Raw genomic sequence first — 11,877 nt, forward strand, 5'->3', positions numbered from 1 at the left:
TCAGTGAGTCAGTTGGATGCCTTCATTATAATCAGTCAATCAGTTGGAGAATAAGCTCGACTGATGACTGACTGACTGACTGATTTACCAGCCTGTATATGTCGACGGACAAACTCGAGGTAAGCTTCGTTACACTCTTTCGAGTCCTCTGTTTTAGCCTTTTCATGTTTGAGCAGGATTTCTTGAATATCCTGAGGTAGATCCAGACAATATTCACGAGCTGACTCATGTCTTAGGTTCATATCCGCAGGGGCGTTGGCAAGAATCAGTTTCCTCAACCCGGCCGGTCGTCGAGAAGCAAATCGAGAGCTCATCATGCCTCCCCAAGAGGATCCTAGGATATCATATTCCTTGAGGTTGAGATGTGCGATGAGATTCTCGAGTTCGGCAATAAAAAGGTCTTCTGTCCAAAATATTTGATCTATCGATTTTTCTGGCAGATGGGTAGAGAAGCCGCAGCCGATTTGATCGTAGAAAATGACTGGAATGCCGTATTTCTCGGTGAGAATTGAATGTGTTGAGAGGTAGTGATGTGTCATTCCGAGACCGCCATGAATACAGATTAGAGGTATGCGTGAAGAGTCCGTGACAGCAGGGCTGATTATCTTGTACCCAGTCTTACAAGGCTTATTTGCAGAGGGATAATCGAAATCGGCTTCGGCTTCAATTGTGTGAGGGATGCCATGTTGATAATTAATGGAAAAAGTTATTTGTTGGTTCTTTGAGTCTTGAGACTGGACTTTTCGAAGAGATCTGAATGCGTTGTATGTTTTCTGCCATTTTGTTGGGGTAGCACTGAGCGCTTTTGTATATGTCGCTCTGAGTCGAAGCATTGATGAAAATTACCGAATTAGGAAGGACGAAATACCAAAAGCCACAACCCACCCAGATCCGTTGTTGATGACGAAATAAGCACAAAAGCGACTCGATTTTTACATTCGCTTATCAAAGATTGAAACTGTTTTGCTTGCTCATAAAACATGCAGCAAATACATAGTGGGAGCCGTGACGGGCGTCCCACCGAATCTGGAGGTACACCGGTCTACCACAGGTACCCCTCGCTCAGGCCAGGTCTAGTACTATCACCAAAGCCCATAGAGAAACGATTTCAGGGCTTCCTGTAAATCTCTCAATTCCAGTTGTAATGCCAATTCTTAAGCAACTAAAAAGTGTGTTTCTATTCCCTCCTCTTATCATCGAACTCTGAAAGCATCAGCCTCGGTTGAATATTCGGAAGGTACAGGTACAAGCTCACATAGGCCTTCTTCAGAGACAGCAAAACATCGCGGGCCGGTATTTTGTTCCAAGCCACGGCAACATCGTCCGCTTTTTTTCTCCAGCTTGACTGCCTATTGTGCGACCGAAATCCAGAAGTGTACTAGCATTGTTATGGTTAGTCCTCGACGGGAGTGCGCGAAACGAGAGTACGGAGTATCCTCTTTGGGAATACGAACATCTTAACCTAAACGGGAACACGAAATATCCTCAATTTTGAACCGCGACTTGTTGTGTTCTAGGTACCAACTCAGATATGGCGACAACTTTAATTATAAGCGGATCGGGCTCGGACTAATCTCACAGGTCATAAAGCATAAGCCTCATTGCTCCGTCGTTTTGTTGATGTCGTCATGACATATATAAAGACTGATCCGGAGCCCACATTCGTGGTACGAAACTTTCCTTCCTTCAAGACTACGTGACTGTCACCGCAATGCCTCTCAACATCCTCATATCTGGCTCCGGCATCGCGGGTGCTCTCTTCTCGTTTTGGCTCCTCCGTGCCCATCCCGATGCCAACATCACGATAGTTGAGCGTGACCCTGCGCTGCGGTTGACTGGTGCCAGTGTTGACATACGAAGCTCAGCCGTCGATATCAGTATGTCAAATTCTCCCTTGTTTTATAGTCATTGTAGGAGCCGAGATCTTCAAGATCATTTTCGGAAGCTCCTCATCAAAAAAGTAGTGTTTCGACTCGGATGTGCACCTCGGCTCCAAGATCTCTATCAAAAGTCTATACTGATTTGTATATAGTTAAAAGGATGGGTGCGGAGGAGGAGATACGCAGACAAAGCACTCAGGAAGAGGGCATGCAGCTGGTAGATGTAGATGGCAGAGAGATAGCAACGTTCAGAGCGACCGGCAGATCAGATGTTCAGAGCATGACATCCGAATACGAAATCTTCCGCGGGGAACTTGCGAAAATCTTCCTCAACCCAATCACGGATCGGGTGAAACTGATCTTCAACGAGTCCGTCGACCATTTTGAGCAGCACGATGACGGAGTGGATGTCACGTTCACAAAAAGCAAGCAAATGAAGAAGTACGACCTTCTTGTTGCTGCCGATGGGCTTGGCTCACGGATTCGCGGCAAGATGCTCAACACCAGTCCGCAAGAACAACTCCACGACGAGGGTGTCCATGTAGCATATTTTACCATTAAGGAAGATCTACTCCAGGGCGGTCGTCTTGCAAAGGGATTCAGCGATGTAGGCGGACGCGCTCTCTACTTACGTCCCGATCCCGATCCTGCTGGCCGCACGAGAGCTATCTTTATGAATATAACCACGAAGGGAGACATTGAAATGAAGGAGAGACTCAACAAAACTCTCCGTGAAGGCAATGAAAGCTACATGAACCTGATGGAAGAGCTGTTCCAAGACATGGGTTGGTTGGCACCAGAGACGCTGAAAGGCATGAGGCAAAGCGACGACTTCTACTGCTCTCTTTTTGGTCAGATCAGATCTCCCAAGTTACAGGACGGCAGAGTAGTCTTGCTTGGGGATGCCGGCTATGCCACCCCTGGTTTTGGTACAAGTCTCGCAATCATTGGCGGGTATGTTCTCGCTGGAGAGCTTTTGAATCATCCTGGTGACTTCAAAACGGCGTTGAAAGGATATGAGGATATCTTGCTTCCATTCGTGAAGCACACTCAGGGTGGGACCATTGGAGATTATGCGATGCAGCTTCTTAATCCGCAGACGCAGTGGGGCATCAAGATTAGGAACACGATATTGTGGTTTGTGACAAGGACGAAGCTGGATCAGATGGCCATGACTGTGGGAGCTAAGCTAGGATTCACGGAGAAGAAAGTTCCCATGCCTGATTATCCATGGCCGGCGAAGTCCTAGATCTCTTCGTGTTCGAGTATCAACATGCGCCTCTCCTCTCTTGTATAGTACCTACAGTAGAAAGCTTTGACGTCTTTGCAATGACTGAGCTCCCATCCAGTGCTCATTACCCTGATTCCCAAGAAGATTCTCAAAATAAGTGCGTAAATGAATTTAACGGCGCTAGTGCAAGCCAGTCAAAAGGGGAGTCCTCTCATTCTCAAACTTACATGCTATGTGTCATGACAGCTTCTGTACTTTCGCATCGTATCTATACATGGAGTTCTGTTATTGCGCTCACGGACAGAATTGATCGCTTGATTACAGCTATCAACCACTGTCTGTTCCACGGAAGAGTTTGCCGCATTATATTTGCTTTGCTTTTCTGGTTCCTCGCTCCTGCAGCTGGATTACTGTGAATGATTTTAGCATTGTTTATTTCGTACAGAGAATTGATTTTCGTTCAACGGCAACTACAGGACCAGAGCTTCCTTGAACGAGAGTCGAGACTTCAAAAGGGGACTTGGCACGTGATCTTGAATAGCATCACGTGGTCAGAATCGCAATATCTGGTTGAGGGCCTGTAGCCATGGGGCTGCTTTCGCAGAAACTGTCCATCATAAAGGGTGACTATCCTCATCTCTTACTGGTTGTGGATCTACATGTCGAGGTCATGGTTGTCGAATGAATGCAAATCTAGTGATAAGCTTCCACAGATGTGTCAACCTACACCTTTCATGGCTTTCTCTGCTCTCTTTTCTTGCCATCACTTCATTCGACAGGAGCGATTGATCTGAAACATTACAGCCATAGCCACAAGGCCCTATCGTCGTTTGAACTACCCCTGAAGAAGCATTAGCGAATAGCCTCTCTTCTGGCGAATTCTTTCCTTGGCACCCCGAGCTGAGCCACCACCACGTAGCCTCACCTACACATCTTTATATCTTCCAGCCTTTTGCCTCTTTGATTTCTCCCCTTTCTCATTTCTCTAATCCATCATCATCATCACAATGCCAACATGAGTTTACTTTTCTCCACATTATATTTCTTTTCCGCGACCGCGGCCCCCGTCACAAACCTCACAGCCTTGCAGAGAGACATCGCTCCGAGCTGGGTTCCCGATCCAGCTGGGCGCGGTACCTGGAGCCTTCTCTACAGTTGCCTGTTTACCCTTCTGCTCTGCGTTTATACGGCGATTCATTTGAACGTTCCTCCACCAAACGATACCAGGGTAAAATTCTGGCTGAGAAAAACAAAATGGGTGGGAATTGCGATTTTTGCGCCGGAGCTGGTGGTTTACACGGCGTTTGAGCAGTGGCTTTTGGCCAAGAGATTCTTGAAAGATATCAATGAGGCTTTTGAGAAGAGTACGGCAGGCAAGGACCAGGTTCGTGAAACTATTCTGGAATGTATCGTTGGATTTCTTGTTAACGGCCCTTATGATTTCACCACCTCCAGAGCGAGATGCCCCTTCAAAGCCTCCATTCGACATGGTCTACGCTCACTATGCGGTGATGGGTGGCTTTGCTGCGGATGTGTCAAACATGCACAACACCTTACGCAGGGTCACATTCACAACCGATGGTATATTGTTTCTTGCGAAACATGGACGATTTCTGGAAACAAGTCGAATCAACATCCAAGACAAAAGTAAAGCCGACACTCTTGCCAAGGGTCTGGTGTGTTTCCAAGTACTCTGGATTGTCGGACAAGCTATCGAGCGCAAGGTTGCCGGGTATCCTGTTACTTTGCTCGAGGTGCATACCATTGTACATGTGGTGTGTGTGATTGTCATGTATGGACTCTGGATCCGCAAGCCTTTGAATGTCCAGGATCCGACTGTCATTGATTTCCGAGATCGCTTGGACCTCTTGGCATATATGCTACAGGTATCATCACCACATCATGGCAATCTCGTGAACTTTAGATATAAAAGGAGACACAGAGACAAAATCACTACGCGGGAGCCCACATTCTTGTGGTGGGCCAGTCCGCAATCGGTTTCGTCGGAGGTCAGAGAGGCACCAAATGAGGTCGTTTCTACACCAGATGAGACCCAGGTTCTGACCAAGTATGACATGACCAGCAATGTTGCGAATATTGCGGAGGAGTACACCCCACGACACGACTCGAAGGTGGTCTGCAGGTTGATTAGCGGACAAGCATTACCTTGTGGTCTTGGGCCGGACATATCCTCAGTAACATCACTCGTCTATCTACTCCATCCTCGAGATAGAATTTGTGCGGTGTCGCTCTCCCAAGCAGACATCGACAGACTTAATTTGACCGCAAAATTCATCATCAAGGTCATCGAGGGCGGTTATGATCCCTTCAAAGAGACAAGGTATCATGACTCGGATCTCACTGCAGAGTTTTATAAGAACACAACCACCCTCGGGATGTTCTCCCGCGACGCCTCAACAGCGGGCATATTGGCACTGAGATCCCAGAACTATGATGGAAGCTTTCTTCATGATATTAACTCGGATTCAGCTTACTTAGCAAGCGCGATGGCATTAATTCCCACAGCGTATGGCTGTGTCCACCTGGGGGCACTGAGCATAATCTTCCCAACGACGATTGAGAGGCTACTCTGGAAAGCGTCATGTTATTATCTTATTGCAACCGCCGGAGTGACTGCGCTAATCTCTTTGGTAATATTTGCCAATAACATGCGGCGTACGGTTTGGCGTCGACATCGACCTCGGCCCAATAACGCTGGCCGCAGGGACCACCAGCGCTCTTCACTTGATATTAGGATAGATAACGGCATCGGATATGCTATTTTAGGATTTTTGGGCACAATCGCATTCCTATATGTCTGTGCCCGGCTCTACATCGTCATTGAGTCTTTTGTTTCATTGCGGCATGTACCGATAGGTGTTTATAAGACGCCATCATTGAATATCATGGGCAACATTCCGCACTTATGATTGTTGGTATACAGTTGGGACTGGACATCACTCAACGAACCAGAGGCAATGTATATATTTTCAATGTATAATTAACCTCCAGACATGATGAGGCTAGTGGAAGTGAACTGTATGCATGTGCATAGAAATAGAGAATAGGGTAGGCGGCAACGAAGCAGACCACAAGCAGCGTTTTGATTCGACTTGTGCAGCGAAACTGCTTGTAAAACGAGGTTGTCAACAGACCAAGGTCTAGACTAAGGTCTAGACTTGAAAATACTACGCAAACAATGCATTGCTTGTAGTATCAATTCGAAAAGTAGTATAACAGATGCCGTCCACAAAAGTTGTGATTTTAGCAAAGACATACATAGAAATAGCGCTCGCATCTTCAATTTTCAGAGAACCGTTGAAACATCTTACTATAGAAATGCAGATCCAATTGGCACACTGAAGCGAAGAGCCTCGCCAACCTCACTCGAAGATTGGAACAAAATCTATGTTATCAAGCCTATTCCTAGAAACGCAGAAACATACAAGTAAGCGCGAGCGTGGTAAGGTCTTGCATGTCAACTCGTGACGCGTTCATCCCGACTCACGTCGCACTTAACCTTACCCTACTAATTTGTTTCGTCTCGGAAGCTTCACACCACATCGGGTCGAAATGAAATACACAGCAACCCGTTCTGGACACCGTCAAATGCACTTCCGCTGCTGCGCAATTCTCTGTTGCAAACAGGGAAAGTGATTTGCTGAACAACTCGGCGTCACTGCAAACCACTTGAGCGGCTGCCAACCGAGACACAGCAGGTGAAGCACCGCAGCACAGCCGTCACAAACCACCATTGGGGCATTGCAAAAAAGAAAGTGAGGGAAGACAACTGAAGATTTGCTTTTTCCTTTTCCTCCTCTCTTATCGATCCGATCCGATCCTCAGACGACACAAGTCAATCCTTTCTTCGACGACCGACGAGAAGATCGAATTGTTGTCGAAAGAACTGCAGAGGACCACGGGAGATATTTATAACAATTTATCCCAGGCTCTTCCTCCCACTTTAGCTCTTCGGTGACCCACTGTCGCGTCTCCCTCGGTGCATTGCAGATCCAGAAACACGCGACGCCCGGCAGCGACTTCAAGAAAAATCCCCCCAACATTTTTCACAACCTCAGCTGAAAACCACTTTTTGCTACACCATTGCAACAACATTGTCATGGCACAACTGCCCCCAATGGCTATCATGGACTTCGTTCAAAGATTCCAGTCTCTGCAGGTTCAGCGAGACAACTCCGACGAGTTAATAAAGGTAGGTCCCAGTCCAGTCCACGTTCAGGCTACTGCACATACATTTGCAGACCGAGCTATTCTTTGCTATTGCCTATGGGAATTCGTTCGTGACTTCGATAGGATTTATTGATTTACTGTGAACACGTTGAAAGCCAGTTACGACACGAAAATGCTCGCCTCTCTGGGGAGCTCACAGACGCTCAGTTGGATCTCGACGACGCTCGACGCTCGAGAAGAGATCTGCAGACCAAGTTGAATGAGGCTCAGCAACGCATGGGCCAATACTGCGTTGATGTGGAATCTATGAGGGTATGCAGTTGTTGAGTCTGCTGCCTCCTGCTAATGTCTGCAGAATCGAAATCCTTATGTTATGGTCTTGATTGATGGAGATGGCATGATCGTTAGTATCTGCTGCCTGATTGGAGAAATACACTGACTCTGATAGTTCAACGAAGCTCTCATTCGTCTTGGTATCGAAGGAGGAAAGCAAGCAGCGACACAACTTCGAAATACCATCCTCGAGAATTGTCCTGATGCCACCGATCAACTCGAAATAATGGCAAAAGTTTGCGCGAATATTACCGGTCTGTCGAAAGCTATGTGTCGAGATGGTTCTCTTAATAGTCCAGACGAGTTGAGGGATTTTACATTAGGATTTACACAAGGGAAAGCTTCTTTTGATTTTGTCGATGTCGGACATGGAAAAGAGAGAGCAGATTCGAAAATCAAGGGTATACATTCCTCATCAATTATCCTGGTATCGGCCATGTCTGACTTGAGCAGAATGCATGCGATGGCACCTCCGAAATCACAACTGCAAACAAATCCTCCTCGGTATTTCTCACGATGCTGGTTATGCTCCCTTCCTCGACGAAGTCGTTACTCCCGAAGATCGAAGCCGAATCACCATTTTGGAAGGGCCACCAGCAGTCCGCGAACTCCAATCAACCGGTCTACAAATCTTAAATTTCACAAACATATTTCGTGCAGAGAAGCTGATCGATCGTACCTTCGTCTCGGCTCCAACACCTCCAAATACATGGGCTGGCGTAACATCCATCCTTCCTGCAGCTCCAATTCCGTCCCCAATTGCGTCCCCGGCGGCTAGAAATGGAGCACCTGCACCAAAAGCATCTCCAATCCAACCTCCACCTGTCGCAAAGCCTGCATGGACACCCTCACCCCGTGGTCTCGATCCACCCATAACCGTCAACGCCGCAGTCTTAGACAAGATCAAACGCCGCACAACCAGTAACAAACTCTGCAACAATCATTATCTCCGTGGACCTTGCGCTAAAGGCGACGAATGCTGCTTTGAACACAAGTACAAACCTACGGAAGAAGATCTCAAAGCCATCGCTTACCTGACACGCCTGAATCCTTGTCTCAATGGCCAGGACTGCGAGTTGGAATTTTGTATTTACGGGCACCATTGTCCGAGTGTTAGTTTAGGAGCAGGCGGGAAGGAGCCTTTCTGTACTGCATTTGGATGTAGGTTTGCGAAGGAGGATCATCCGCCAGGGACGATCATCAAGCATCCGAGGAAGGAGAGGGACTATGAGCGGTATTGAATAAGCTATTGGAACCATTGCGAATTGATTTGAATATTTATAACTTGAACAGGAGGGGATATTTACGAAAATTGATTTAGTGTACACGTCGACGACGCTTTCAGATGGAGGGAGAAAGGAGAGACTCTGGCACATGAGGGTCATTTACCACATCAAAATTCTTGCTTAATCATTGTTGCAAGTCGAAGTATTGCTCTTGAAGCAATAAGCTTGCAATATACATACATTTTTATCAGTTTCTCAAGAGACCGTGATCCCATCAGGTGAGCCCAAGCAAGAGTAAAAGGCGCTCCTGGCAACACTTTTACAAAGTTTCATGCAAGGTTAATCAGAGCTGAGACTCTCTCATTTGCCTGCTTGCTTGTATCTGCACGTGTCGCCTAATTCCATGGCTCTTCACTTGAATATACCCAGTGGAAACAAGCTTTTGCAAAGTTGCTTGCCACGAGGAAGTTTGGATTCTTATGCAGCATGCTTGTCTTCGAGTTGGTTCTTGGCTCAGTGTGCAAGCTAATCTCGGTACTTTGCAGTAAATTTGACTTAAACTTCTCATTACAGGACCCCTTTACCAAACCAAAGGCACAAGTTACTAGTATCACAAATTTGCTCAACTCTCCGCAAATATCAACATCAGCTTCGCAGCCATAGAAAAGAGGTATCCAAAATTAAGAGACGACACTTGCATCTCATCTGCTTCCGCTCAGAGCTTTCTCAAAAATCCCCGTCGCATGATCCCAAACCTTCTCACGCCACCCCTCTTCCCTATACCTCCCCAGCACCGCAGAACTCGTGACAGGTTCACTGTTTTCATTAATGCGCCACACCTCACCTGGGCTATTTGTCACTAGTTAGTACGAACACCTGCCTCGCACCAGAATCCAGCGGTGATTGTCCGAAAAGCTTTAGTAACGTAGCGGCAACGAATCGAAAGACCGCAAAGAGTCCCTTTCCTAAGATTCCAAAAGATTCTGGAGCCGATAGGCGTGCAAAGAGATCCGTGGACACGAGACCGGGGTAATTGTGCATGAAAGTGATCTGCTTGTCATTCTCGGCTAGGTACTCCAAGGACAGCGTTGTCAGAGTGGCACAATGAGAAATAGCTGGAGCTAGGCCGTAGTTTTGAGGGTTCTGGAGACCGATGTCTTCATCGAGCATTTTCGCTTCTTTGCCGCCGCTGAGCACGGTCAAGACTCGTGGTCGCTGGGAGTTGCGAAGGAGTGGGAGGAGGTTGGATGTTAGTCGTAGACGGGAGTAGAATTGCAAGGCAAAGCAAAGATCGATGCCCATGCCCTCTTTCGTGTCTGTATTTGCTCAGTGTGAGTTATCTGGAAGACTGACTGGGAGACATACATTGAGGTACATTGATAGGAAAGCAAGCTTGGCTCATGTACAAGATATCCACCCTCTTCTCAGCATCCAGAATTTTCTTCGACACAGCGTCAATATCAGCGATGAGCGAGAGCTCGGCTTCAAGAAACACGATCTTGAGACTCGGATTGAGGCTCTCGAGCTTAGAACGCTGGGCTGCGAAACGGGAAGCTGATCTTCCTAGGACGTAGAAAGTTGCGGATTGTAACATGACGACGAGTCTCTCGATTGTGCCTGCGCCGATGCCGCCTGTTGCTCCAGCGAAGACACAGACTAGGCCTGTGTTTTGGGAGTTGTCGCTTGCGAAGCGAGAATTGGCTCCTGTGACGGCTGAGAACTTGAGCATGTTTGGGTGCCCCGACCGTATTGCTAAGCTATTCAATTCAAAGGAAGGTTCATTACGGTGTTGGTGTTCAAATATATGGTCACCACCCCGCATCTTCTGTAGAAGAAAGTTCAATATATAAGCATTATCAACTCGGGAGGTCAATGCTCCCGTCCCGAGAGCATCGAGTTATGCTTAATTGTGCGGGGTGCAAGAGCAACCAATCACTTACATCTCAAATACGGAAGCAATTTTAGTCATGTTCACGTGGCGATTGTCTTGAGGAATCTCGGGAATTCCAATGCTAGAGGCTATGAGCAGTTGAGAAGTGGAGAAGTTTGCGCGTAAAGCTAGCATGTATCGGCAGACAGTCTGTCGATGAAAGCGCATAAGGCGAAAGTGGTGGCTGATCAGAGTCTATGTTGCCATCCTTTGACATTGCGCTTTTCCATGTCCCAGAGCTCTTGAGGATTGAATTATGTTCTATCTAGACTTTTGATTGCTAGCGTCGATGATAATGGGATTTTGCAATGCGCAAGATAAGTGGAAGGTTATTAAATTTGATCGGATTCGCCAAGCTAATCCGCCTAAGTTGTTCGCTGCATTGTCATGTGAGAATACTCTCCAGAATCCTATTCTGTCTGTGTTTTTCAGTTGTCAAGTTGTTGGAGACTCAGTTCCAATTTCAAAATTGGATCTCTGTACTGATCTGAGTCGTAGGCAAATAAAAGGTAGGAAAGCCAAGGAAGGCAGGGGCCAAGGATTGTGCAGTGAGACAAAGTCAGGAACAAGACAGAGAAGACATGCTATGTCGTGTGATAGGAGTAAAGACTAAGATTCTCCGCTCCAGGGGATCTCACTTTACCTGCCTGATTCAATGCTTGCCTTTGGGGGGGACCTTAAGCGGACATTCTTTCATAGACTATTTTATTAAAGAACAATATTATGGAGACGAATCAAGAAGGTCGTGCATTAGCTCTAACACAACCTACTGCGTGAGAAGACATAGTGCCTCTTGTTCAAGGAGATTGGCAACTTGTTCAACATCCGCCACTCACTGTATCATGATGTGAAAGCGGAGGTATTCGCAAGAACTCAATTTCTCTCCTCTTCAGATTCAGAGTATATTGAAGTATGTTGACTATCCGACATTAGCATAAAAGAAACTGGACTATACTGTGCTTTCAGAAGTCGACGAGCCCTAAATCGTTCTTCGATCATGAATAGCCGTCAACACTGTACGCACCAGATACTCAGCCTGGGATCTTCCAAATTTCTGAGTCGACCAAATTATAGCCTTGGGTAGAC

The 11,877-nt window shown here is 46.8% G+C and overlaps 6 protein-coding genes across 6 annotated transcripts in view; 4 read left to right on the plus strand and 2 right to left on the minus strand.

The window, feature by feature from the left end:
* LY89DRAFT_694153 (proline-specific peptidase) overlaps window positions 1–780 on the minus strand; it is a gene marked incomplete at both ends in the record, with an annotated part of 1,536 nt that extends 756 nt beyond the window's left edge. The window contains 2 exons of the mRNA XM_018216681.1: window positions 111–661; window positions 741–780. Coding sequence (XP_018075929.1) covers window positions 111–661; window positions 741–780 — 591 coding nt within the window. The remainder of the gene's footprint in view (window positions 1–110; window positions 662–740) is intronic.
* A 695-nt stretch (window positions 781–1,475) lies between these two features.
* LY89DRAFT_637387 (FAD/NAD(P)-binding domain-containing protein) lies at window positions 1,476–3,211 on the plus strand. Its single transcript, XM_018211531.1, has 2 exons — window positions 1,476–1,877; window positions 2,033–3,211. Exons 1-2 carry the CDS (start codon window positions 1,712–1,714, stop codon window positions 3,127–3,129), a joined length of 1,263 nt encoding a protein of 420 aa, XP_018075930.1. The 5' UTR covers window positions 1,476–1,711; the 3' UTR covers window positions 3,130–3,211.
* Window positions 3,212–4,073: 862 nt separating this feature from the next.
* LY89DRAFT_714670 (uncharacterized protein) lies at window positions 4,074–6,120 on the plus strand. Its single transcript, XM_018218143.1, has 2 exons — window positions 4,074–4,495; window positions 4,551–6,120. The coding sequence occupies exons 1-2, from the start codon at window positions 4,127–4,129 to the stop codon at window positions 6,039–6,041; spliced, it is 1,860 nt and encodes a 619-aa protein (XP_018075931.1). The 5' UTR covers window positions 4,074–4,126; the 3' UTR covers window positions 6,042–6,120.
* Window positions 6,121–7,193: 1,073 nt separating this feature from the next.
* Window positions 7,194–7,841, plus strand: LY89DRAFT_681042 (uncharacterized protein). Its single transcript, XM_018214193.1, has 2 exons — window positions 7,194–7,705; window positions 7,751–7,841. The coding sequence occupies exon 1, from the start codon at window positions 7,250–7,252 to the stop codon at window positions 7,433–7,435; it is 186 nt and encodes a 61-aa protein (XP_018075932.1). The 5' UTR covers window positions 7,194–7,249; the 3' UTR covers window positions 7,436–7,705; window positions 7,751–7,841.
* LY89DRAFT_378088 (uncharacterized protein) lies at window positions 7,426–8,952 on the plus strand. The gene is made up of 3 exons (XM_018207106.1): window positions 7,426–7,705; window positions 7,751–8,036; window positions 8,089–8,952. The coding sequence occupies exons 1-3, from the start codon at window positions 7,676–7,678 to the stop codon at window positions 8,874–8,876; spliced, it is 1,104 nt and encodes a 367-aa protein (XP_018075933.1). The 5' UTR covers window positions 7,426–7,675; the 3' UTR covers window positions 8,877–8,952.
* A 403-nt stretch (window positions 8,953–9,355) lies between these two features.
* Window positions 9,356–10,688, minus strand: LY89DRAFT_681043 (uncharacterized protein). The gene is made up of 2 exons (XM_018214194.1): window positions 10,227–10,688; window positions 9,356–10,177 (listed from the first exon to the last, which is right to left on the minus strand). The coding sequence occupies exons 1-2, from the start codon at window positions 10,588–10,590 to the stop codon at window positions 9,711–9,713; spliced, it is 831 nt and encodes a 276-aa protein (XP_018075934.1). The 5' UTR covers window positions 10,591–10,688; the 3' UTR covers window positions 9,356–9,710.
* Between the last annotated feature and the right edge of the window lie 1,189 nt (window positions 10,689–11,877).

This window comes from Mollisia scopiformis (assembly GCF_001500285.1).
Source record: "Mollisia scopiformis unplaced genomic scaffold LY89scaffold_4, whole genome shotgun sequence".
Taxonomy (NCBI): Eukaryota; Fungi; Ascomycota; class Leotiomycetes; order Helotiales; family Mollisiaceae; genus Mollisia; species Mollisia scopiformis.